Here is a 26,218-nt window from a genome sequence, read left to right as displayed (position 1 = left end):
GTATGTCCTGCTTTGAACCAAAGACCCTCAATGCAATCTTTGGTGGGACTGCCCAGACAAGGTTTATTAGCCATGGCGTATAAATGAGCTGCTATGTTCGGTGTTACAGGAATTATAAAAAATGAAGAGACACAATTCTTCCCCTCGAGGAACTCACATGCTGTCTGGTAGATCAATTTTGAGGTATAGGCAGGGATAAAAATAAGGGAACTCTAGAGAAGACGGGGAGGCCCCTTCTCTGATATTGCTGCAGCTTTCACCACCAAGTTCTAATCTACAAGCTCTTACCCAACCTTCTCTTCTTCCAAACCTGGAAACAGAACCTTTACCCCTGATTTCCATGCATTTTGAGGCAGTGTTTAGGCACTGGTCTGAAATTCTAGCATGTGATCTCTTCTACTTTAAGAGAGGGACGTGGGAAAATGGAGAAGGAAGGATTATTACGTTAGAGATCAGACATTGTCATTTAAAAAGTATTCTCAACAGTGTTCTAAAGTAAAGAAGACTGGAATGTGGCAAGGTGGCAGAGTGGGACAACGGTTTCTGCAAGTCTTTGAACCTCTCTGGGCCTCTACATCCACGTAAACTAAGTTAAGAGATTAAGTGACCAGGAATTATAGCCCAGAGATAGTTCAAACTCAGTCTGCGAACCCTTTTAAATTGCACATACAGATCTTGTAAATGTAGAGAGTTCTGAGCCTTAATAAAATTCTGAGTCTGTGACTCAAAAGTAGTTAAGAATTAGTTGGCTAAAAGTTGCCACATTCTCTTTTTATGGTGGAATGTCAGTGTGATGGCTAGTCCTGTAAATTTATCAGAAATTTGTTGTTGTGATTGTTTGCATTGATCCAGAACCAACTTATAGTTGACCTTACAGTGGGTTTTCAGAGGCAGCTAATTGCATAGGAAGAGACTGCCTTTCCTTCTTTGGAGCAGCTGGTGGATTCAAACCCCACACCTTTGGGATTGCAGTGCAGCTTATTACCACTAGGCCACCAGAGCTCCTTATATGAAATTTAGTTTTGTTTAAAATAAGGAGGTCTGTTTGTTACTTGGCTGATTCTCATTTGTTTGTTTAATTATTAACTAGTTATATACCAGGTACTGCACTAAATGCTAAGGGCAAAGTAGTGGGCAAAATGGACAAAAATCTCTGCTTTTGTCCAGTATAAATGTTAGTGTGGAAACAAAAAAAACCAAAGGCCAAAAAATATCTGTAGAGAAGAAAAAAACTGGAGGATTGGGGGATTAGCAATTTGAAATAAGGTGAACAGAGCAAGGCCTCGCCAATGTGGCACGTAACCTGTAGTTGGAAGGAAGTGAGAAATGCCATGGGATACCTGGAGGAAGGGCATTCCAGGTAAAGGGAACAAGAATAGGGGTGCTGGGGTTAAGGTGTCTGAAGACCAGGAAGGAGTGAGTACATGCTCTAGGCACAGCAGACAGCATGGGATCCTGTTTTGGATTCTTCCTAGTGATCCAGATAATCATCATTAATGCCAGAAGTCCAAATGGGGTTAAGTCCCTGGTGGCACCTGTTTAGGGAGTGAACTACAGTAAGGATTGTGCATAATGTCAAGCTCTTCTGTCCTTGTAGGCCACAGAGATGCTGGTTCACAATGCCCAGAACCTTATGCAGTCTGTGAAGGAGACTGTGCGAGAGGCAGAAGCAGCTTCAATCAAAATCCGAACAGATGCTGGATTTACACTGCGCTGGGTCAGAAAGACTCCCTGGTATCAGTAGGCCTTGGGCTCAACCTGACCGGCATAGAAACAAACCCCTGCTAAACAGAGGGACATTATCTGAGTCCCAGGAGCTACCCAACATTGCTGGGGCTGAAAGCCACATCCTGGCCTGTCAAATCAGAACCTGGAGGCCTCTTCACATTAGGAAAACATTTTATTCTTTTGTCTTGGATGATGTTTTGAAATGGTCTCCATTATCAAACTTGTATTCTCAAACAATTCTATTTGTGCACACTCTATCCTAATAGGCAAGACCCCAGCCCATGGAATTCACACAAGCTCAGAATCCAAAAGTGAACACTAGCCAGGCACCCTGCCTGTCGCCTTGGGGACAGTTTCTTGGGAGAAACCTTTGCAGCCTGTGCCCTGCCTCATTTTCTCCTCTCAGCTCCTCAGACCCAGGCCGTGGCCAATCAGTTAAAAAGGAAATCACTGTGCCTCCGAAAGTTGTTTTGGGCCTTTCACGCTGCTGCTGACCCTGCCCGCCCTCCCTGGGCTGTGTGCTGGATTCCAGCTGCAGGAGAGGTGCCCCTTTGAGGAGCCCAGTGTGTGTAGGGGGCTGGGTTTATTTTCTGCCCTTCTCAATTTGTTTCCAGCAATACTAAATTTTCATTCTGTTGGGAGAAATAACAGTCACATTACTCTGTCCTCAGCACACCCAGAGCAATGTCCATGCTAGGGACTCTTGCCACCGTTTCCTGCCCTGGCCCATGCAGGTGGCCACTGGAGGAACACTGTGTGCTGGTGCTCTCTGCTGCCGGAGTGTGGTTGTCCCGAAGGGCCACCTCAAATGCCCTGCACTCATCACTGCCTGCAGAGCTCTCGTGCTGATGCCTTATCACTCATTCTAAGCTCTTAAATGTTCTTTTGAGCTGAAATGCTGCATTGATTTTTTTTTTTATAACCAAATCATGTCTCTATCCTGGCTTTTCCAGTTTCCCCCCCCACCTTTCCTAAACAATGTTTTATAAAGATACATGTTCTTCTAGGATTTTGAATTTCCTTTTGAAATTCAGCCCTATGAATTGGTGCTTCCCTTCAAGAGTATTTCATGGAATGTCTGAAGGACTGCTTCCTACCTAAAGGAGAGTGGTCACTGTAGAATGGAAGTGTGGGCTGCTGGGGATTTGCGTGAACCAGTAGGGAAAACTCCTGGAATTCATACTCTCCTTTAGCTAACTACAACCAAACCCTTAATCCCCCTCCACAGGTGTGACTGTTTTGAGAGTAAAGGGTATAATGTTTCATTATCCCTGTATGAAGTTTTCTATTAGGTAGAGTGAGAGGCAGGGATTTTTTTCTTTTGCACTTACCATCGCTGTATAAGCAGTCTGCAGCACATGAAAGAACGTGCTTCTTCCAAATCCACGAGATGAGCAGAGGCATACAAACCCTTGCCTGACTATCCTTCCCTCCCACCCCCATGATCCACTGTGTGAACCATTTTCAGTGCGTCCTGCACACTCAGACTATTTCTTTTACTGATAAATATTATTTTCAAGGTCCTCGGCATACCTGTATAGTTGCTTACCTGATATAAATGCAATATTAATGCCTTTAAAGTATGAATCTATGCCAAAGATCACTTTTTATTTTACTAAAGAAGACTTAGAAGAAATAAGCAGTCACGTTTGCTCTCCGAGTTCTTCCAGTGTTTTGAGTCACTGATTTGTACTTCATGCTGGATGTAATTTTTGCAATATCAATACTCAAAATACAGTGAAGCAAAGGAACAAAAAGCAACCTAAATCCCTAAATAATGATTAGAGAATTCACCCCTAAAAATTACATTTATAAGCTAAAATTTGTTATAAACAAATATTTTCTGCCTCTTTTGTTCTGTTTAAAAAACAATAAAGTACATTTGTATAAATAACACTTTAAATGATGTGTATGTTATTCTAGCTAAAACCTTTGTCAGATTTCTTTTCCTTTTAAAAAAAGGAGCCAAATGAAACTAATTCTTAAGCTCAAGAATCGAAAGATTTTTATTTCATAAAAATGTTGCATGGGAAGAACCAGAAAGCAGCAGTGTTGAAAAAGAACCAGATACTAGGAGTGAAAAGGTTAACAGGAGGGGCAGTGATGTGATCTCCACCCCCTTCGCACCTCCCCCTGCAGTAACGGTAATCTGCTTTCCTCTCAGAAGAGTCTAGCTTGTGGTGGACATCATCACTATTCCTTACGCTGTTGCAGGAACAACTGTAGGCTCATGTAAAAATATATTCTGAAACCCAGGATAGGAATATGGTTGTGCAGAGGCTGCCAGGACTAAGGCTGAACTAGCTTTTGGGCTGCTGCTTTTTTGCCTGAGGAAGCACTAACACAGAAGAGCTCTTGGGAGTAGAGCTGAGCATCACTGTGTTGTTTTTTTGTAGTTATTGAGAGTATCATTGTGTTTTAATACGTATTTTTCCTTAGGGCTGAAAGGGGCAGGTATCATTGCTGCTGATGGCATTTATCACTGCTGTAACTTTCAAAGTTGCTGGTCAGAGGCAGACCGTAGGCAGTCCAAGTTAAAGGGCAATGTCCAGACTCCACTGTCTCTAAAAACAGTATTCATAGCCTCGTTTTGTCAGTTGCTGCATGTTCACTGGAGCTACCTTCCTGCCACCTTGAAGTTTAGCGCTTTTCTCCAAATCAGCCCTAATGAGTAAGAGCAGCATCTTCCATGGTTTGGTTTCACTTCAGTTCCATCAGATGTAACTCCCTCCTGTCAATAATGAGGATTCCCTTTATATGCTCTTGGGATATACTCCCATATGAATTTAAAAATAAATTTCTTTTTTTCTAATTGAAAGGGGCTATTCTGCAATCAGCTTGAACTCTGAGCTTCCACTACTAGTAAGTATATATAGTTCTCTGTTATTTTTAAGAGGTGACAGCTTTGACCATTTCATGCTCAAGGTCTGTGCCCATGAGAGTGATGCTTAGAAGAAAGCATACATGGTGTTAATATACTGAATTAGGACAGGAACACTTGGAAGCACTGTCTTCACGGCTTGTGTTCATAAGGAATCAAATCTGATCATTGTCAGCCTGCTCTGAGCCATCCATCTGAGACTGCTCAATTAACAATCAAGCTAAAAACAAATTTTAAAAAGTCACTGTTGCTTTCATCTTTTTATTGACAGTATAGCCAGAGCTAAGAGAAAGGATTTACTGGATTGTATCAAGTTAATAAACACAGTAATTTAGTAAAAGGAAAGTCTACTTGGGACAGAAATCTCTAGAGACAAGGGACTCTTGGCACACAATCTGCTTATGTGGAAGAGCAAACAACATTGAAAAAGCTGAATAGTCCAGAGATGGGATAGTTGAGATTAGGGATTCTAAAAGGAAAAGCACATGTTCTGTTATTTTAAATTAAGGACGCTGAGGAGGAAGGCAGTTAAATGATGTAGTTGAACCGGGTAACCATTTCAGGAAAAAGGAGACATAAATTTGGTATCATCTTGGGTTTAATTGCCACTCTGCAACTAGTTACCCTAGAAATTTAGAAGTTGCAAAAACTGGCCTTTTATTGTATTAGATGAGAGCTGGGTGCCCTAGGCAGGTAAAGGTAAGAATGATGCTGAATGGGGGATTCCTGCATCAGCACCAACCACTAGCCCTTGACAGCAGAAATGGGAGAGTGTAAGAAGGGCCCTTCTTAGCTGGGAATAAGAATGGAGCCAAAGAGAAGAAACTCAAGTAAGAACAAGAAGGAAACATTAAGAATAAACACTATCTCAGCTTTTGCCTATTTCCATTTGTCTACTGCAGCAAAGTAACTTGATAAAGACTTTCACACCACTAAGGTTACGTGACATGATAGTTCAACCTTAAGCTGCCCGCCAAAACTGTGATCACAAGGGTAAAATCAATGTTAATGTGGATTCCATCTACTTAATCAGGAAACCATTACAATGGTTTCAGGGAAGAATCTGAATAGTAATCTACTGAGATTGTGAGAACCACAATGTGAAAAAAATTCCCCTCTAAAGACAAGGTACATAGTTAAGTTCAAGCTCTTAAAAGGTAACCACCAAAAAGGTGAAATATCAAAACCAATTTGAAGACAGTGAGACAGGCATACTTCTCTCCTTTTGCTAATGTTGGGCATGAGACAATTAGGCTAACTATGGTTTAAATCTTGTTGAATAAGCTTTACAAAAAAGGAAGATGGCAGCAGGTTTCAGCTTATGTTCTTCCACTAATTTGCTTAAGAACTCATATGCTTGTGCTTGCACTAACTTCCTAAAAGCAGAAGTAGTGTTCCCTTTTATTACCTAAATAAACCATTCATGCCTTTAAGCCAATGATTTTTTACTGTGCTCGCTAATGACTGAACTAGTGGCACAAAATTGAGATGGTATTTACTGCAGCAAGGTCCCTGTAAATCAAATTTGACTTTTACATAAAAAACTTATTTATAAAAAAATACAATACCAAGTACAGTGAGTGGAGCATGGAGCAGCAGCGCTCCCTGCCAGGGCCATGTGGAACTGGCTTTTGCTACAGTGCTTGCTTAATGGCACGAGTGAAGAGCTGAATAAGGCAAACACTTGAAGAGGCAGTTTTCTGTAAACTTCTCAGGGTGGGGTAGGAGGATCTTCCTCTGTTGGGACAGATGTTGATTTGAGATGGGCAAGATCACAAAGTATGACATTGGCTGCACCCAACACATTACATCACAGGTTTAAGACAGCTCCTGCTAGCTGAGGTCTTGTCTTTGGAGATTATCACTGTAGGCGTCAGCCATTACTGTTACAGTGGGCAACATCCAGCCAATTAACACCCTGTGGAGAAAATCATCTCCAGAATCTTCCTTAATGAAAATATACAAAATAAGCTAAGTCATTAGAAACATTTACTTAGCTTAAAGCTCCTTAAGATCCCTACACTGAATACTAAGCTACTTGTTAGGAGTGTGTGGCTTGACATAAATGCTTCAACTAGAATATGTATTCCCACCCACTTGGTACCTAGTAGTAGTATATTGTAATGACATTTTGAAAACAAACTAATCTTGAATCTTGGCCTCTTCTCATGTCCTCACTTGGAACTTTCCAGCTTTCGTGACATATTTGACTCCTTTAAATGGCTTATATTTCTCCCCATACATGTCCAAGCGGTTTACTTTTAAGCCTGCGTCAAAAAGGCAAGAAAAGGAATAAATTACTATTTTCTGATCACATCAGTGAATACTTGTTTAGCAGTGAGCCCAATGTATTCAATCTCTTGATATTCACCAGTGTTTCTCTACTGTTCACACCTTAAGGCATTGTTTAGGGGATAGTTTTAAGACTCTCAACTGAGCAGGCTGTCTTAAGGGTAATTTCACTTTTCTCGGAGAATGAGCAAATCCCTTTTTGATATTTTAATGAGAGTGGGAGTCAGGGAACTATAGCATTATATAAAAGTCAAACCAGGCTGTTTTTCTTCCTGAAAAAGGAATGTTACTTTTTTTATTGTTAGGTGCCGTCGAGTACAACTCATAATGACTCTATGAACAAGAGATTTGAACCCTGTCCTGTTTGTGCCAGACTCACAATTAGACACACCCAAGCCCACTGCTGTAAGCTCCTAATAACTGAGCTCAGCAAAATCCAGCTACTCTTTACACAAACAAGTGATGTGTCCTCACCTGAAATAGCAAGCTGCTGGATCTTGAACTGTATGTTGAGGCTTGGATTCTCTTCTGGCTTGGGTGCTCCTGACTGCAAATTCACCAGTCCTTTAAGACTTGGGAGCTTTTGTGGAGTAATCTTCCCCACATCCCATGTTAATACCTTAAAAAGAAATTATAAAACAAAACCCATTATAGACCACTAATTAAAGACAAATGTTCAAAAATAAGGTGGTAACATCATAAATTTATGTTTAAAAAAAAAAAAAGAAGCCCATGAGAGTTCAGGGCGCTATACTGAGTTTCACAATGATTAGCTGTGCGACCTTTAGTGGGAAAGGAAAATTAAGAATCAATGTTCAGCATCTACTGCTGGAGAAAGAATTGTACATTATCTCACAGAAATCGGTGAGGTAGAGTTTGTTTTCTTACAAAAGAGAAACTAAGGCCCATGGATACCAAAAGACTGGCTCAAGGTCTCCCTGGTATTGTGTGACCTAGAGACGGATGACATCTGAACCCAAGGCTGAAACTTTCCCTCCATTATCCCACCACCATTAGTTTCTCTACTCTGGTTTTAATGTTATATTTAGAAGAACGGCTTAGATCAGTGGTTCTTAAAAAATATTTTTAGCGAGAGAACCCTTTATTCAAATGATTAACGGTAAGTGTGAAAACTCAGTAACAGATGGTGACACTATTAAAAGGCCTGGAGCATCCTCTTCACCTCTCAGCCCTGTTTGATCTCTGGGGAGACTATTCAAATTTTTAGGGTTTAGATAGTTTTTCTGTAAGAGGCTATGATTTTACTCAAAGATTAGTCTTTTAATTTAGCAAGCAATTCAATGGCTCTGCTATTGGAAAGAATAATATTTTTAATACACCAGGATGGCAAAGGAAAATAATCTTTTATAGCTGTCCAAAAAATCTCCATTAGGCACTTAACACAGGATTAGAAAATCTGCTTTCTCAACAAAGACTGAAATAGTATGAAATTGTCTTATACATGAGGTTTTATTGGTAACTTTCCATAGAAAAATTAAGAATGATTATTATGCAGATGACAGAACTCTCCTTGCTGAAACTGAGGAGGACCTGAAGTGCTTACTGCCGAGGGTCAAGGACTGCAGCCTCCAATACTGATTGAGGCTTAATGTTAAGAAGACAGATTCTCACCACTGGACCAATTGGCAGCATCAGGATGGATTGTGACGAGATTGACATTGTTAACAGCTTTAGTTTGCTTAGCTCCTCAGTCAACACTCTCGGCACCAGCAGCCAGGAAATTAAAAGACATGTTGCGATGGGAAAGTCTGCTGTTAGGGACCTCTCCAAAGTACTGAAGAGCAATGGTGTCTCTCTGGAGACTAAGGTGCGTCTGATATAGGCCATGGTCTTTGCAATCACTTGTTATGCATCAGAGTTGGACAATGACTAGGGAGGATAGAAGGAGAATTGATGCCTTTGAGCTGTGGTGCTGGAGAAGAGTACTGAATATACCATGGACTGCCAAGAAAACAGATTCATCCTGGAGAGAGTTAAACCAGGCTGCTCCTTAGAGGCAAGGATTCTGGGGCTTTGTCTGACATACTTTGGATATGTTGTAAGGAGGGACAGATCCTCCTATGCTTGGGAGGGTGGAGGGATGGCGCAGGAGGGGAAGACCCTCTTATGAAGTGGACTGATTCAGTGACTGGGGTAATCGGGATGGGTGTGTCAGAGGCAGTGAGATTGGCACAGGAATAGAGAAGGGTTTAGGGCTGTTGTACACAGGGTTGCTATGAGTCACAAGCGACTCGATGGCACATAACAACAACAACAACAACAACATTGTGATAGCTTTTAAATCCAAGCCATAGTATTTTCAGTTGCCTCATATGCATGCAAAAGTTGAAAAACAGATAAAGAAAAGTGAAGAATTAATGCCTTTGAATTGTGGTGATGGTGAGGAATATGGACTATTCCACACATAAGAGAACAAATAAATGTGTTTGAGAAAGTGCAGCCAGACAACAACTTAGACATCAGGACGGTGAGAGTTTACTTCATGTACTTTGAGTATGTTACCAGGAGGAGCCAATCCTTGGAGAAAGATACAACGCTTAGTAACGTAGACTGTCAGTGAAAATGAAGCCAACCTCATGAAGAGGGACTGACAACAGCGACTGCAATAGTGGCTTCAATCATGGGACTGTGACGATTGCAAAGGATCGGGCAGCGTTTCATTGTTATGAGTTGAAGCCAACTCCAGGGTACAGAACAACAATAAAAGTGATAGCTTCTTAAAGCCAATTACTGCTTTTCTTTTCTAAAAAACTTTTATATTTTCTTTCTCATTTAGTGGTGGTATGAGTCCCTGCATTACGAATGGTTACGTGGAGGATTATTTTCAAGGAGGTGGGGTGTAGGATTCCTTCCACAGTGATCTCCAGATTTGACAATTTGATTTGGTTTAGATTTAAAGAAGACTTTCCTGTGCTTTCCACCCCAAAGTCACAAAACAAAGATTTGCAGAAACACTTGCTCACTCCTGATCTGAAGTGGCTGTACCTTGGTGACTGGATCAAATGTATAGCTGCCTTGTGTTGGTGTCAGGTTCATGTTCAGTACAACTTTTGGCATGTGAACAGTTACTGTGATTCCTTCAATAGTTTTTCCCATGTTCTGCTTTGGTCCAATTGTAATGTCAAATCGGCCACAAGAACTGTTTTCCTTAAAGCTGATGTTATGTTTCACATACACTGGAATTGCCACTAGACTAAAAAGAAAGACACAAAAGCACCAAAATATACAATTAATAGTGTGAGATAGCTCTGGAGGTGTCCTGCAAACCTGAGTCTACAGTACCCTGTCTTTTAAATCCACATGTAGGACCCTGTACCTCCTGAATTGCAGATTCACCAGCTACACAAGAGGGAGCTCAGTATAGCACAGTAGTATAATTTTTCTGGAGACAAAATGATTTCTGAGCTACAAGTACACAAGTCAAGTTAGAAATCATTCTTTTCCCTGTTCTGATGTTACCCAAGTATGTTCTCCTATTGTCAGTTGGACCAATCATGAAAACACAAAATCAATCATTTAACTCAATGCAGAGGAGACTTGAAGCTGGTTATTTGGGAGATGTCCTGGGGAACTGTAGGTAGGTCTGTCTTCCACTGTAAGCCACAGTTTAATTATGTCACAGATTCATGGTTCTGCACAATCTAAATGTTTCTCTCAGCTCTGGATTTCAATACAGACCCATTTAGAATCTAAGATTTTGAAACTAAGACTCTGTACTCTTAGATTCAAGGGGTACTGATTAGACTATGTACTTTCACCAGTATTCCCTTGTTCTCCTGGCAAGCCACGGCTAAAGGGCACAAAGACGAGCTCAAGTACCCAACTATCTGATGAAACAGGGCAAGGTGACCCAGCACACGGATAAAGGATTCTGGTTGCAGCATCAACATACTTTTGTGAGCTGACTCGATATGATATGAGTCGGAAATTTCCATCTGGAGGGATAAATGACAAAACTCTTTCAGATTCCCAGCGTTTGAAACGGATGCAAGGGTGGAAGCTGACATCATCCAGAAGTCTTGGGTTCTGCCAGGGAATCGGATGAGACAGTCATATTCAGAGTATAATAAATATGCAACTTTATGCAGACATTATGACAAATAAATGTACTCCCCAAAGAAAACTAAGTCACATAAGCTTGTTATGACTGTGCCCTTTCCAGTTTGGAACCATTTTTTATATGCTAATTTATGTGAATTTTATTTAACTATGAGGTGCAAAAGGTAAGTAATATTTCTACTTATAAATGGAAAAACAATCCCCAAGATCAAAGAGTTTAAGGTACTGATTATTACACTTCAAATCAGTGGCAGAAAAAGCACCAAAGCTCATTCTCTATTGTTCTTTAGAGTGTGTCATGCCAAGTCCAAACTGATGCAAAACACGAATGGATTACAAATAGTTACTCATTAAATATGTTACTGGAGAGTTGTAGAATTAAGTCAGCCAATTTAAGCCACTTTTAGTATACTGAGGCAAAGAGCTTTCTATAGTCTTTACATGAAGGTAATGCTCATAATGCAGGCTTTTGTCTTGGACAATTATACTAGGAATATTTCTGAGATAATAGTTTGCAATCTGAGATGCAAACTTGTCTTAGTAGTTATAATTTCATTTAGTGCTTCATATGCAATAGGCATGTAAAAGGTTATATAGTAAGAGAGCAAAACATACCATAAAAGAAAGGGAAAGATCAGGCATTCCGGACAATTTAATACAAGCATCAATGACCCCCTGAATTTCTGCAAAGACTGTAGACCCTGCAGAAAGCAACAAAAGGATGATAGGATCAATGGAATCGGGGTCTTGACTGGAGTTATAACTGTATCTGGAGCAATGGAGATACCCCTTGGGTGTCAGACTTACTGAAAACTCTGTACCTTTATTAACAGGTCAGTGGACAGAGGATCCACCAAGAGCAGTTAGAACACTTACTTGCTGAATGCCATGGCCTAAGCTTTTAAAATGTAGTAATTCTAAGGAAATACTTGTCTTCATAGAGTTTAATGACTGACAGCTAGTACTGAATTTGAAGAACAAAGAGGAGTCATTACATCTGTAAAGATGTAATGTTACAATGAAAGGGCAATGAAGAGTTATTGGCAGTAATTCATAATTCATCAAACACAAAATGCTGTATGACCTTGAGCAGGTTACTTAATATAAGAAGGACAAGTTTTTAAATGAAGTGGGAGCAAAAGATGTTATATGATTTAGAGCCTTGTATAGATTTTCAACATACAGTAACAGATATGACAGAGTGGAATTGCCCGACAGGTTTTCTAGGCTCTAATATTTACAGGATTCAGATCCCTAGGCCTTTTCTCCTGTGGAACTGAATGGTGGGTTAGAACTATCAAGTTAGCAGCTGAGTGCTGGGCCATTATACATCCAGGCTCCTTTCGGTAACTAATAAATGACAGGATGTATACATACATGGCCAGGGTGCTAACAACTCGGTCACAGCCAAGAAGCATGAGACCTCACTTACAGATGTTTGGAAGATTTCAACTAGTGGTTATGAAAATGATATATATAACTTCTGGGCAAAATAAACAGAATTTTAAATCATAGGAAAATGAATGCCTTTCTGTATGTCATACTGCCAAAGGATTTCAAATTTCTATTCAGCTTCTGTCAGCTGAACTGTTTTCCCCCAAATAAGATCATACACATAATTACCTGATTTATCTATAATTGCATCTATTTCTTCAACAACATCAAAATAGGCTTCATTGTTTGTATACTTTACTCCTGCTCGGCGCCATGGGATGTTGGACAACTGCCCAGTGGGAAGTGTGTCCCCAACATTACTGCTGCCTACAAACCAAAAGAAAAAGTTAATACATAAAATGTTTATAAGAAAAGCCATTGACAGGAAAAAAAAAGAATGTGTTAGCAGCTTCCTTGCTATTTGGATTTTACTTTATTCAAGTTGTGGATGGTTTTCAGAATTGATGGTGACATTATCCATACCAACATGATCAAATTTCTGTAAGACAGGAATAGGCTATGCAGTCCTCTGTTGACCTGGCAAGTTAAGTTAAATTCATTAACTTATCTTTTGTTTCCTGTGTATAACAGTAACTTAACCCACTTCCAAAAGCTAAACATCATCATCTTATCCTGCTGCTGATGAAAAAAGAAGCTGGTTGTTTCAAAACTTTCTGTTGATAAAATGTCTCCACTGAGAATACAGAGTGATAACTAGGACCTTTGGGATTCAGCTTAAATCTGCTGGAGACGCTGCCAAGTAGGCCTCAGTGGAGTAAAAGAATAAGGAACATACTCTGGCTTTCTCCCACTTTAAGGTCAGCACACTCAGACAGATGTAATATGGTTAAGGTTCAATATCTGATTAATTTTCAAAACAACTATGAGATATCATCTCACCCCAGTTAGAATAGCAAAATTTATCAGAACAGCAAGCAACAAATGCTGGCGAGGTTGTGGAGAAACTGGAACCCTTATTCACTGTTGGTGGAAGTGTAAAATGGTGCAACCACGGTGGAAGGCTAGGTATGGCGATTTCTCAAAAAGTTGCAAACAGAGATACCATTTGACTCAGCAATTCTACTACCGGGAATATACCCCAAAGAGACCCTAAGTGACATCCAAGCAGATATATGCACACCCATGTTTATCGCACCTTTGTTCACAATAGCAAGGAGCTGGAAACAACCTAAGTGCCCATTAACAAACAAATGGATAGAGAGGCTGTGGTATATTCACACAATGGAATACTATGCTGCATTGAAAAACAAGGAACTCATGCAATATTATTTAAAATGGGTGACTCTGGAGGACATTATGCTGAGTGAAGTATCTCAATCAAAAAAAGACAAATACTACATGTGCCACTGTTGTAAAATAGGACTGACATCAGGGTTGGGGGGAGACTGAGAAAGATGGGTTTAATAACGTATACTGCATTGAAACAGATGAGGGAGAAAACTGTTTAAAAGGCATATGTGATTAGGTATTTTTGTCATGACAGGAATCCAGAGCAAAGGCTGCACAGTGGAGTGGACCTGGGGGGAAGGACTGTAAAACAATGAAAGAATTTTTCTTTTACTTTTCCAAGAGGGTTGTGTACGGGGGGAGGGTTGGGAGGGGAGAAAAGTGCAACAATGAATGAATGGAAATCCAAAGTCTCTGTAAATTTTCATTGAAATTAATAATAAATAAAAAAAAATCTGATTAATTTCTTGTTAAATTCATCAGTAAGTCTGAGGTCCAAAACATATCCTTGAGTTTAACATTTAATGTACATTTAAAGAGTTAATACACGTCCAATAGAGAAAATAAGTTCAGAAAAATGGTGAAAGTCAATTATTTTGCTATCACTAAAACAAATATTAATAATGCTATAGTTGGAAACAAACTATATAGTTTTGTAGTAAGCTTATGATTGGTGTTCATGCTTTCGAGAAGCTTTAGACACTTCTTTAATCAGGTTTTCTTCCTGTCTAAAACGACTGTTTTTACTGCCTTTATTATAAAAGCTAAATATTTACCTTTTATATTTCAACTTTCCATCTTAATTTTATCTCACTGTTTTTTGTTGTTATGTGCCATCGAGTCTACTGCGACTCATAGCGACCCTATGTACAAAAGCTCTAAATGCTGTTCTATCCTGTGCCAACCTAGCTATCTCATCTAAACACACTCATTCCTGCCACTCCAGTCACAGAACTGATCCATCTCATCGAAGGTCTTCCTCTCCTTCGCCGCCCCTCCACTCTGCCAAACATGATGTCCCTCTCCAAGGACCAGTCTCTCCTTGCAGCGTGCCCAAAGTATGTCAGATGAAGCTTCAGAATCCTTGACTCCAAGGAGCATTTCGGCTTCACCTTCTCCAGGACTAACCTGTTTGTTCTCCTAGCAGTCCACTATAAAATCTAAAATAGGCTTTGCTTCAATTAAACTGATTAATACAACATTCCATGAGTATAATTAATTTCATGTGTTTTTCTCCTCTTATCTCCAGCTATAAATAATGCTCTAAATTATTTTATTCCTAAATTCTGGTTCTCATGATCCTACCCTAGTAGGACCACCCATTTAGTTCAATTTAGGAATAGTCACCCTTGCACGGAACCATTCCTGTGAATTTATAGTATCTTACCTCATTTATAAATATATTTTTTAATTCTCCATTAGCTTTTCTAACTAGTAAATGCATATTCATTTGGGAAGTTAGAAAGCATAAGACAAAAATAAAGATAAAATATATCTGTAGATGGATATAAAATTGTAAAGTTTTTAGACCTTTTTTCCTTTATGATGATTGTTAATTTTTATGGTTTTGTGCTTAAATAACATGTACTTCCCAACGTTACTACCTATAACTTATGAAATATGGATTTGCATTTAAAAATACCATACCATTACTTACCTTTAAAAATTATTTCTGATTTCCTACCCAAAGTATGCATTTTAAGAGCCCAGAATTCTATCTGATCTCTCTGACTATCTCTTGACACTTAGTTTTGCATAGAGACTAAAAATCAGCTGAGTACTTCCCATATTTTTTAGGCCAGTGCACTGGAGAGGTGTTTACTGTGGCAGACAGTATTGTTGGAGTGATACATAACATTTTGCAGAAATCTTCCTCTATAAAATGACCTAGTCTCTCGCAAAAGAAGAAATACAAATCCCTTTTAATATTATCAATAACTTAGTTCCACCCAAACTGGACTATCTGAGTAATAATAATAAAGAGCAATGCATTACTTAGTAATTTTTAGTTGTTCAGATTCTAACTGAATACTTTCCATCTTACCTGTAATAGAGTTGACGACAGAGCGTAGAATTGTTGGTGGTTTAATCAGTTCTTTCAAAATGTTGGATTCAGTAGCTAGTGGAAATCCATTATCTAACATTTCTTCCAAGAGCTCATATACTATGACCACATTATCCTTAATTGCAGCCTCTGAACACTCACCAAAGTAGTCCTAAGGAAGTGTATATAATATTATACAAGGGAAGGCATGAAGAAAGGCTTACTAAATGCTTTTTGTTCTGAAGGATAAAATTAGATTAGCAAAACTCACTGTTTAAGATACTGAAAATATATAAAATGGGGAAAAATCCTAAATAGCCCTATATATTATTCCTCAATTATTTTCAGCCAAATAAAGAGTTGCATTTTCATTAAGTATTATTCCAGAAAGTACATTTAGATAGTAAACAGGAATGTGTGACCTATTAACTTCATTGACTAGCGGTCTCAAAATAGAAATGGGTTTTAAATTACTTGGTACATTTAGCAAAACAAAACAGAAAAGAACCAAATATCAAAATAATTAATGACCACTAAAAACAGCTTGGGACCAAAGAGAGAACTGTATGTGGAGGTCACTAATTCCTGATGACATGAATGTGCTTACACAAACAGCATCTGTTACCAGGAAATTTTTCAGTTCTTCTACAACAGTAAAAAGTACATATGCCATATGAATCCAATGCATGCTTTAGAGAAAAGGGCTTTTGAATTCATGTTTATTTAAAATGAAAAACAGAGGCAGAGACTATACATCAAAAACACAGTAACTAAAGCATGTGACCATATAATCCACTTTCCACCCCAATCTAACAAAATTTAAGTTTGAAAGGTGTGATGAATATTGGACCTGAAATGTGTCAGCAACTCGATGTAGGAACTCAATTACAAATAGAGGTGGCACTTCTGTCTGTATGACAGACACAAAGAAGAGCTTGTCCCGGTAGATACTGATGAGGTAGTGGTGAGGCGTTGGAATGACAGGGGGTACATTTTCAACATCAGCAGCTTTCTCCTGAGCTTCAAAGAAATAATCACAGACAGACTGGCTCACAACACTCTTCCAATGCTTCTCTAAGAATATGTCACCGGAGCAGTTTATGAGAAATAGACTGTGGATCATTTTCTGTAGGGAGAAAGAATTTATATTTTATTACATATATAAAGGGTTTTTCCTTTAAACATTGTTATTGTTGAGAATATACACAGTAAAACATGTACCAATTCAATAGTTTCTACATGTACAATTAAATATTTCAGCCAGGACAATTAGGCAAGCCAATGAAAAAAGGACCCTGACAGGAAAGGAGAAAGTAAAAGTATCTTCATTTTTAAGTGGTATGATCACATACATGGAGCAAATCTCAAGGAATCAAAGAAAAAAATTATAGGGCTAGCAGATGAGTTAAGGAAGATGCAGGACACAAAATGAATCTAAAAAATTAATTGTAGGCATGCACAGGAATCAAATAGATGACATTTGTGGAAAGACTTGGTAGAGAAGCTCAATATCAGCAGTGAAAACCAGGCCGGGTGCTGACTGAGGGAGAGACCACCAACTACTCATAATGCAAGTTCAAGCTGAAGTTGAGGAAAATTAAATCAAGTCTATGGGAACCAAAATTTGATCTTAAGTCCCACTCGAATTTCAAAACTATCTCAGGAATAGGTTTGAGGCCTTGAGCACCAATGAGTGGAGGCCAAACGAGCTCTGGGAGGACATCAAGAAAATCATCCATGAAGAATAAGAATGCAAAAAATCATTACAAAGGCTGAAAAAGAAGAAAAGTCCAAGATGGATGTCAGATGAGACTGAAGATTGCATTAGAGCACCGAAAAGCCAAAGCTAAAGCAAGAAACCAAGAAATCAAAGAGCTAAACAGAAAATTTCAAAAGGCAGCCCAGGATGACAAAGAATGATACTATAATGAAATGTGCAGAGAGCTGGAGCCAGAAAATCAAAAGGGCCAAACTCGCTCAGCGTTTCTGTGTGTGTGTGTGTGTGTGTGTGTGTGTGTTCAAATCAGATCTGACAGGTACAGGAAGAGATTGTCCGTCCTTCTTCAGCCGAGCATCTGGTGGATTCAAACCTCACATCTCTGGGATTGCAGTGCAGCTTCTTGCCACTAGGACACCAGAGCTCACCACTCAGCATTTCTTAAGCTGAAGGAGTTGAAAAACAAATTCAAGCCATGGGTGGCAATACTTAAGGATACTTTGGGTAGAATGTTAAATGATCCAGTAAGTATCAAAAGAAGACAGAAGGAATACACAGAGTCACTGTATCAGAAGGAATTGGCTGACACAGAAGAATTTCGTGAAATGACATATGAGTAAGAGCCTATGGTGATGAAGGAGGACGTTCAAGTTGCTCTAAAGGAACTGGCAAAAAACAAGGCTCCAGGAGTTGACGGCATACCCAACTGACATATTTCAACAAACAGACACTGCCCTGGATGTGCTCACTAAGTTGAACCAAGAAATCTGGAGGATAGCCAGCTGGCCAACTAACTGGAAAAGTTCGATATTTGTTCCCATTCCAAAGAAAGGTGACCCAACAGAGTGTGGAAATTATCGAACTATATCATTAATATCACATGCAAGCAAGACTGTGCTGAAAATTATCCAAAAACGTTTGGAATAATATGTCAACAGAGAACTGCCAGATGTGCAGGCTGGATTTAGAAGAAGTCATGACACTAGGGATGTTATAGCTAATGTTAGATGGATCTTGGCAGAAAGCAAAGAATACCAGAAGAATATCTATCTGTGCTTCATTGACTATGCAAAGGCTTTTGACTGTGTGGATCACAACAAGCTGTGGCTGACTCTAAGAAGAATGGAAATCCCAGAACATTTGATTGTGCTAATGCGAAACCTACACTTGGACCAAGAGGCAGTCATCAGAACAGAGCAAGGAGACACTACACGGTTCAAAATCAAGAAGGGGATCCGTCAGAGATGTATTCTGTCTCCAAACCTTTTCAATCTGTATGCAGAACAGATCATCCAAGACGCTGGGCTGTACGAAGAGGAATGTGGCATCAGGATTGGTGGAAGAGTCATCAACAACCTGTGTTATGCAGATGACACAACCCTACTTGCTGAAACTGAGGAGGACCTGAAGTGCTTGCTGCAGAAAGTCAAGGACTGCAGCCTCTTATATGGATTGAAGCTCAACATCAAGAAAACAAAGATTCTCACCACTGGGCCAATTGGCAGCATCAGTATGGATGGTGAAGAGATTGAGTTAACAGCTTTAGTTTGCTTGGCTCCACAATCAACACTCTCGATAACAGCAGCCAGGAAATCAAGAGACAAATTGCACTGGGAAAGTCGGCTGGAGGGACCTCGCAAGAGTACTGAAGAACAATGATGTCAGGCTGGAGACTAAGGTGCGCCTGATCTGGGCTATAGTCTTCGCAATTATATGCTATGCATCAGAGAGTTGGACAGTGAATAGGGCTGATAGAGAATTGATGCCTTTGAGCTGTGGTGCTGGAGAAGAATGTTGAATATACCATGGACTGCTAGAAGAACAAACAGGTTTGCCCTGGAGAAGATGAAACTGGAATGCTCCTTGGAGTCAAGGATTCTGAAGCTTCGTCTGACATACTTTGGGCATGCTGCAAGGAGGGACTGGTCCTTGGAGAGTGACATCATGTTTGGCAGAGTGGAGGGGCGGCAAAGGAGAGGAAGACCTTCGATGAGATGGATTGATTCTGTGACTGGAGCGATGGGAATTAAGTGCGTTTGAGATGGCTAGGTTGGAACAGGATAGAATAGCGTTTAGAGCTCTTGTACATAGGGTCACTATGAGTCGCAAACAACTCGATGGCACATAACAAAAACAACTACAATCCAGTAGAAATAATCTGAAAATAAAATTAAGAAAATAACTTCATTTATATCACCTAAAAGAACAATGTATCTGAGAACAAATGTAACAAAAAAATACAAGAATTGCACATTGGACATTAAAAACTTCACTGAATGAAAAATATAAAAAGTGGAAAGATATCCCATAGTTGCAAGATAGAGAAATTGAACAGTGTTAAAATGGCAATATGCCCCAAACTGATCTTCAAATCAATGCAACCCAAATCCCTACGGTTTTTGGTGATATCTGAAGGGCTGATTCTAAAATTCTTATGGTGATGGAAGAGATCCAGAATAGCCAAAGCAATCCTGGGGTTGTGCGGTTAGGGAACATAAAGGACAAAGTTAGAGGACTCCCATTCCAATGGTACTAGAAAGGTACAATTAACAAGACTCTGTTACGAGCTTAAGGAAGGGCAGACTTGGGGAGAAAATAAGAGAATTCCAAATCCTACATACAGCCTATATGTCTGTGGCCCAAATCACTTTTGATAAGTTTGCCAAGACTATTCATCTTTTTAGTCTCAATTTTATAACTACAGAGGAGTTGAAAACATAGTCCACAGTGTTTATAAACCTTTTGTCCAGCTTCCCCAGAGTCAAATAACCATCAGATTTAGAAAATATTCTAATGGTTTAATACTATTAACTAAAAGTTCTGGGGGTGTAGTGGGTTACTTGTTAAGACTTTAATTTCTGTGAGTCATGTTTTCTAGTCTTCTGTGGACAAGTCTTTAATCTCTCTGGTTAAATTTATTCCTCAGTATAGGTGCAGAGGAACCAGTCCTTGGAGGACATCATACTTGGAAGCATGGACAGTCATGAGAGGAAGACCCTGGATGAGATGGATACACAGTAACTGGGATATGGGGGTAGGTGTGTCAGAGTCAGTGAGACTGGCTCAGGACAGGGCAGGCTTCAGAGTTGTTGTACTTAGGGTCACTCTGAGTGGTAGGTGACTTGATGGCACATAACAACAACAACAGATGCTATGAGTTGGAACTGACTCAGTGGCAGTGGGTTTATTATAAATTATATAGGCGTGAGGTTCAAATCCACTAGCTGTTCCATAAAAGAAAGATGGGTAGTCTCCTCCCATGTGATTTATTGCCTCTGAAAAACCTGCTGGAAGGTCAGCTATGGGTCAATTCCAACTTGACAGTACATAACAACAATATTCTTTTAAGATTGCTCATTGCTGATATATAGAAACACAGCTGGTTATTGTGTATTTTGCAACTTTGATGGATATGTTATCTCTAGCAACTTTCTTAGGGAGTTCTGGTGGCAGAGTCCTTAGCAAGCTGCACTGCTAACCCTAAGGCCATGCCTCTCTGTTCAAAAACACCAGGAGCTCCTCAGGAGAAAGATGGGTCATCTCCTGTGAGGTTGATAGCCTCAGAAACCCAGAGGAGGGTCAGCTATGAGTTGATTCTGACACAAGGGCATTCTTATAGAAGTGTTAATATTTACACATACAGGATATCTGTCATGGGCAAAGTCTAACATCATTTCTGATCTAGATGTCTTTTCTTTTTTGGTGTTTTTTTTTTTTTAAATGGTTGGGAGATTACTCTTTTATTAGAAATTGTAAGTGAGAAATTATCTCAAGACCTGAAGACCAAACTACCACAGCCACAGCACAGGATCACAAGTCTGAGGTGGTTTGGAGAGAATCTTCTGCAAGGAACACCCGTCTCGTGGCATGGCAAAATCACTCTTCTTTAAAAAGGTTATTGGTTAAAATTCATTATGAAAATGGAAAAAAAAAAGGTTACTGGACAGAAATTATTTCTACCATCACCTATATAAACAATCCGTGCATACTTGACTCCCTGTTGTAGCTGATTACCTAGAAATTGTACCAAAACGGCTTTTTTGCAAAGATTGTTTGGGCACTTCGAACAAAAATGAGTGTGATAACATTGCACAATGAGATGTCCATTGCTATCAAAAGCTGCTGGATTTGTAAATATTTTATCAAACACATCACGGAAATTGGCCGCCTGTAAAACCCAAACTATGAATATGGAGTGTGAATCTGAAATAATGATATAATCAAATTTATCCTTATGCTTTCTTATAAAGCTTAAAAGCTCCACCATTCCTGGAGTAAAAGGTCTTGATGTCACTGCTCTTTTCATCTCTTATGCCTTTTTCTCCCAGATACTTAAAGACTCTGCCCATAAATTCTGTCCAAAATCCTTTTTGGTAAGAATTTTCCAGCTGAACAGGAAGCTTTTTCGCGGGTGCACACTTTACAATGGAGGTGTCAGTACTGTCATCTATAACTGTACTGTCAAAGTCAAAAACCAGCAAAATGTTCATGGTTGTAGATTTGGTAGAACCCAGAATGAGGTTATCAAGACAGGACTTAGGCAGGGGAGCTTTGGTGGCCTAGTGGAAAGAAGCTGTACTGCAATCTCAAAGGTACACGGTTCGAATCCACCAGATGCTCTGCCGGAAAAGGAGGGACAATTTCCTCCTGTACCAGTCAGATCTGATTTGACGGTACCAGCATAAAAATAATAAAGTAAAAAAAAAAAAAGACAGGACTTAGGTTAAATAATTATGACAATCCTCAGTTTTAAACACCAGCCACTTGTTTCTAACCAAGTTATCTCGTACTTTATATGCAGGAAACAATGTTTTCAGTATCATTATGCTGGGGCATCTGATAGAAAACCTGCCTGGTTCATCTGATGATGGGCACAGAGCCCTAATCTGGGGTCGTGAGACGTCGTGCCAGGTGGTGATGGTGTCAGCAGGCCTCACTGACCTAAAGCCATGTTGCCAGCCGTCCGGTCTCCCGCGCCGCTCGGCGGAAGCTTTTTTGGTGTTTTTTTATTTGCATTTTAGTTTATGCTGAATTTACTCAAATGCTTTTCTATGTCCCCCCCCCCCCGGGATATTTTTTCTTCTGTGAAATTTCCTCTTCTGATTTAGGAATAAATTTTTCTTTTGGTAAGGATCATCTCAACATGGCACAAAGAGTTCATGTGACCATAAGCTCTCTATGTGCAGCAGTGCTTATTGGGAGCTTTGCTTATCTGGATGTGCTTGATACCAGAGGATCTATCTATATCTAAATCTTAATGTCAATAATCTGCATTTTTAAATATGTACAGAAAAAAAAATCAGCCTTCTTCTGGGGCCACTACTGACTCTAAGACCACTCTTTGGCCTCAGAAGGCCTACTAACTCTAACACAGAAATGGCACACAATGCATCTGCAAAGTGACATCTTTCAGACACTTGTTGGCCTGCTCTGGTGGCCTAGTGGTAAGAAACAGCACTGTAATCCCAAAGGGATTAGAATTCACAGCTGCTCTGTGAAAGATGGATGGATGGACAATCTGCTCCTGTGCAATTTACTGTCTTTGAAAACCTGCCGGAAGATCAGCTATGGGCTGGTTCTTACTTGATGGTGTACAACAATGTTCTGGGTAGTTGCAAGAGTGTTCTTAAATAGACCCAGTGGTTGGAAGCTCTTGATTTGCATGATTTTGTGGTGTTTTCTAGGTCAAATAAGCAACAAATCATTTTGTGAAATCATCTCTGTTGCTTATAACAAGACACATCTTGTTTCTTTTTCTTGCCTAACTGCTCTGACTAGAACTTCCAGTACAATATTCAAAAGCAGTGGTTCCTGATGATAGGGGGAAAATTTTCAGACTTTGACTACTGAATATGAGATTAGCTGTGGTTTTTGTCTAAGATGGTCTTTATCATATGTCCAAATTTTCCTTTTATTCTTAGTTTGCTGAGTATTTAAAATATGCACAGAATATGTACAATAATAAAAATACAGGGGAGCTCTGGTGGCCTAGTGGTAAGGAGCTGCAACTACAATCCCAGAGGCACACGGTTAGAATCCACCAGATGCTCTGCCGCGGAAGGAGGGACAATCTCCTCCTGTACCAGTCAGATCTGATTTGATGGTACACTCACACAAAAATAATAAAATAAAAAAAATACTGAAACAAGAGTATTTGTTAATGTTGTTGTTGTTACATGCCATCGAGTTGCTTGTGACTCATAGCGGCCCTATGTACAACAGCCCTAAACTCCGCTCTGTCCTGTGCCAATCGCAACATCTCTGATACACCCATCCCGATTGCCCCAGTCACTGAATCAATCCACCTCACAGAGGGCCCTCCCCTCCTGCACTGTCCCTCCACCCTACCAAGCATGATGTCCCTCTCTACAGACCGGTCTCTCCTTACAACATGTCCAAAGTATGTTAGATGGCGCCTCGGAATCCTTGCCTCCATGGAGCTGCCCGGTTTGACCCTTTCCTGGATGAATCTGTTTGTTTTCCTAGCAGTTCATGGTACCCTCAATACTCTTCTCCAGCACCACAGCTCAAAGGCATCAATTCTCCTTCTATCCTCCTTAGTCATTGTCCAGCTCTCTGATGCATAACAAGTGTATGCTGTACTGTATCAGACACACCTTAGTCTCCAGACAGACACCATTGCTCTTAAGTACTTTGGAGAGGTCCCTAACAGCAGACTTTCCCATGGCAATACGCCTTTTAATTTCCTGGCTACTGGGGCCAAGAGTGTTGACTGTGGAGCCAAGCAAATGAAAGCTGTGGAACATCTCAATCTCTTCACCATCCATCCTGATGCTGTCATTTGGCCCAGGGGGTGAGAATCTTTGTCTTCTTGATATTGAGCCTCAATCCATATTGTAGGCTGCAGTCCTTGACCCTCTGCAGCATGTGCTTCAGGTCCTCCTCACTTTCTGCAAGCAGGGTTGTGTCATCTGAATATCACAGATTGTTGATAGATCTTCCACCAATCCTGACCCAACATTCCTCCTCAGAGACCAGCCTCCCAGATAATCTGTTCTGCATACAGGTTGAAAAGGTATGGAGACAGGACACATCCCTGGCGCACACCCTTCCCAATTTTGAACCATGCATAGTACAATTAAATTAAAAAAATTAGTACATATATAAATATGCTAGTAAGCGCTAAAAAGGAACAAACTCTGATTTGCTTCAGCATTGATGAATCTTACAAATATTGAAAAAATAAAACTTTATTCACACTATATGATTCCAATATAAAATATGAATAATGCTATTCATATTTATATGAAGTTCTAGAACAAGAAAAACTAATCTTGTTTAGTAGAGATAAGCGAAGGCAGGATGGTGAGTAGGGTGGTCTTCTAAACTGCTGCAATGATTTCTGTTGTTCTTTTAAAATATATTTTGATCCAGTATATACATCTAGCTGTAGTGGTTAAAATCCACCAGTTTGTTCTGAAGGAGAGAAATGGGCAGTTTTCTCGTCCTGTGTGATATTGTCTATGAAAAAACTTTTGATATGTCAGTGCTGACTCAATAACACATAGCAACACATAAAAATAATCTTCACTTAAAGACTATCTCCTTGTTGTTGTTGTTATGTGCCGTCGAGTCGCTTGCAACTCATAGCGACCCTATGCACAACAGCCCTAAACACTGCTCTGTCTTGTGCCAATGGCACTGTCTCTGACACTCCCATCCCAATAACCCCAGTCACCGAATCAATCCACCTCAAAGAGGGCCTTCCCCTCCTGCGCTGTCCCTCCAACCTCCCCAGCATGATGTCCTTTCTCCAAGGACCGGTCTCTTCTTACAACATGTCCAAAGTATGTTAGACGAAGCCTCAGAATCCTTGCCTCCAAAGAGCCACCCTATCTCATTATCCAACATTAAAAAGTCTACATTCTGACTATTTTTTGCATTAATAATGTACAGCTGGCAATAATAAAGGCCAAGGTGTAAGCCTAGAGGATAAGTGACTGTGATGGTTAATGTTCTGTGTTAACGAGGCTGGGCCAAAGTCTCAGTAGTTTGGCAGGTATGTAATGAGGAAGTCACCCTCCATTTTTGCTAACAATGATTTCTGAGATCTCATCATGCTGCTAAGTATTATTAAGTGGGTCTTCTGAGTGCCAATTAAGTTTTTTTTTTCCAAAATTATTTTCCTTACCATACAGGGATGAGGAGAAAAAAAGTCCAATTATTTTAACATGTTCCTTTTTTAGATAGTAAAAAAATCAGTGCTGTACTTCATTAATAGCAAAGAACAGATGGATACATTAATTATACCATTTACAACTGCTCAAAAAAATACAATAGGTATAAACCTAAGAAAACATGGACAGGTTTGCAGAAAACCATTTGATGCCCCTTAAAGAAATGATAAGACCATGCACACCCATGTTTATTGCGGCTTTGTTCACAATAGCAAGGAGTTGGAAACAACCCAAGTGCCCATCAACAAATGAATGGATAGAGAAGCTGTGGTATATTCACACAATGGAATACTACACTGCATTGAAAAACTAGGAACTCATGCAATATTATTCAAAATGAGTGACCCTGGAGAACATTATGCTGAGTGAATGATCTCAGTCACAAAAGGACAAATAGTGCATGGTGCCACACACAAAATAATAAAATTTTTAAAAAATTAAAAAGAAAATAGACATGATAGATAAATAGGTATTTCATGTTTGTGAATTAGAAGACTCAAAATATAGGTTTGACAATTTCTAGCAAAATCCCAGCAAGATTTAAAAAAAAAATATAAGATTTATGTGGTAAGGAAAGAAACTAAAATCATAAAAAC

General features: G+C 39.7%; 2 protein-coding genes and 1 pseudogene across 4 annotated transcripts in view; 1 reads left to right on the top strand and 2 right to left on the bottom strand.

Moving 5' to 3' along the window:
* Positions 1-1,744, top strand: part of VCL (vinculin) — a 123,862-nt gene extending 122,118 nt beyond the window's left edge. For both annotated transcript variants that reach the window (XM_006887515.1, XM_006887514.1), the window contains one exon: positions 1,598-1,744. In XM_006887515.1, the coding sequence (XP_006887577.1) occupies positions 1,598-1,744 (147 nt within the window). The remainder of the gene's footprint in view (positions 1-1,597) is intronic.
* Positions 1,745-5,644: 3,900 nt separating this feature from the next.
* AP3M1 (adaptor-related protein complex 3, mu 1 subunit) overlaps positions 5,645-26,218 on the bottom strand; it is a 30,405-nt gene continuing 9,831 nt past the window's right edge. Inside the window, exons 2-9 of one of the 2 annotated variants that reach the window (XM_006887512.1) lie at positions 16,558-16,833; positions 15,708-15,879; positions 12,605-12,742; positions 11,597-11,682; positions 10,815-10,948; positions 9,908-10,115; positions 7,376-7,520; positions 5,645-6,876 (exon numbers count right to left, since the gene is read on the bottom strand). In XM_006887512.1, the coding sequence (XP_006887574.1) occupies positions 6,776-6,876; positions 7,376-7,520; positions 9,908-10,115; positions 10,815-10,948; positions 11,597-11,682; positions 12,605-12,742; positions 15,708-15,879; positions 16,558-16,830 (1,257 nt within the window). In that variant the 5' untranslated portion in view covers positions 16,831-16,833 and the 3' untranslated portion in view covers positions 5,645-6,775. The remainder of the gene's footprint in view (positions 6,877-7,375; positions 7,521-9,907; positions 10,116-10,814; positions 10,949-11,596; positions 11,683-12,604; positions 12,743-15,707; positions 15,880-16,557; positions 16,834-26,218) is intronic. The other variant, XM_006887513.1, reaches the window with a different exon arrangement.
* Positions 21,157-21,914, bottom strand: LOC102850844 (annotated as a pseudogene).

This window comes from Elephantulus edwardii, unplaced genomic scaffold (genome assembly GCF_000299155.1).
Source record: "Elephantulus edwardii isolate Elephantulus edwardi_28Jun2011 unplaced genomic scaffold, EleEdw1.0 scaffold00058, whole genome shotgun sequence".
NCBI classification, from domain to species: Eukaryota; Metazoa; Chordata; class Mammalia; order Macroscelidea; family Macroscelididae; genus Elephantulus; species Elephantulus edwardii.
This window is presented reverse-complemented; position numbering and strand designations above follow the sequence as displayed.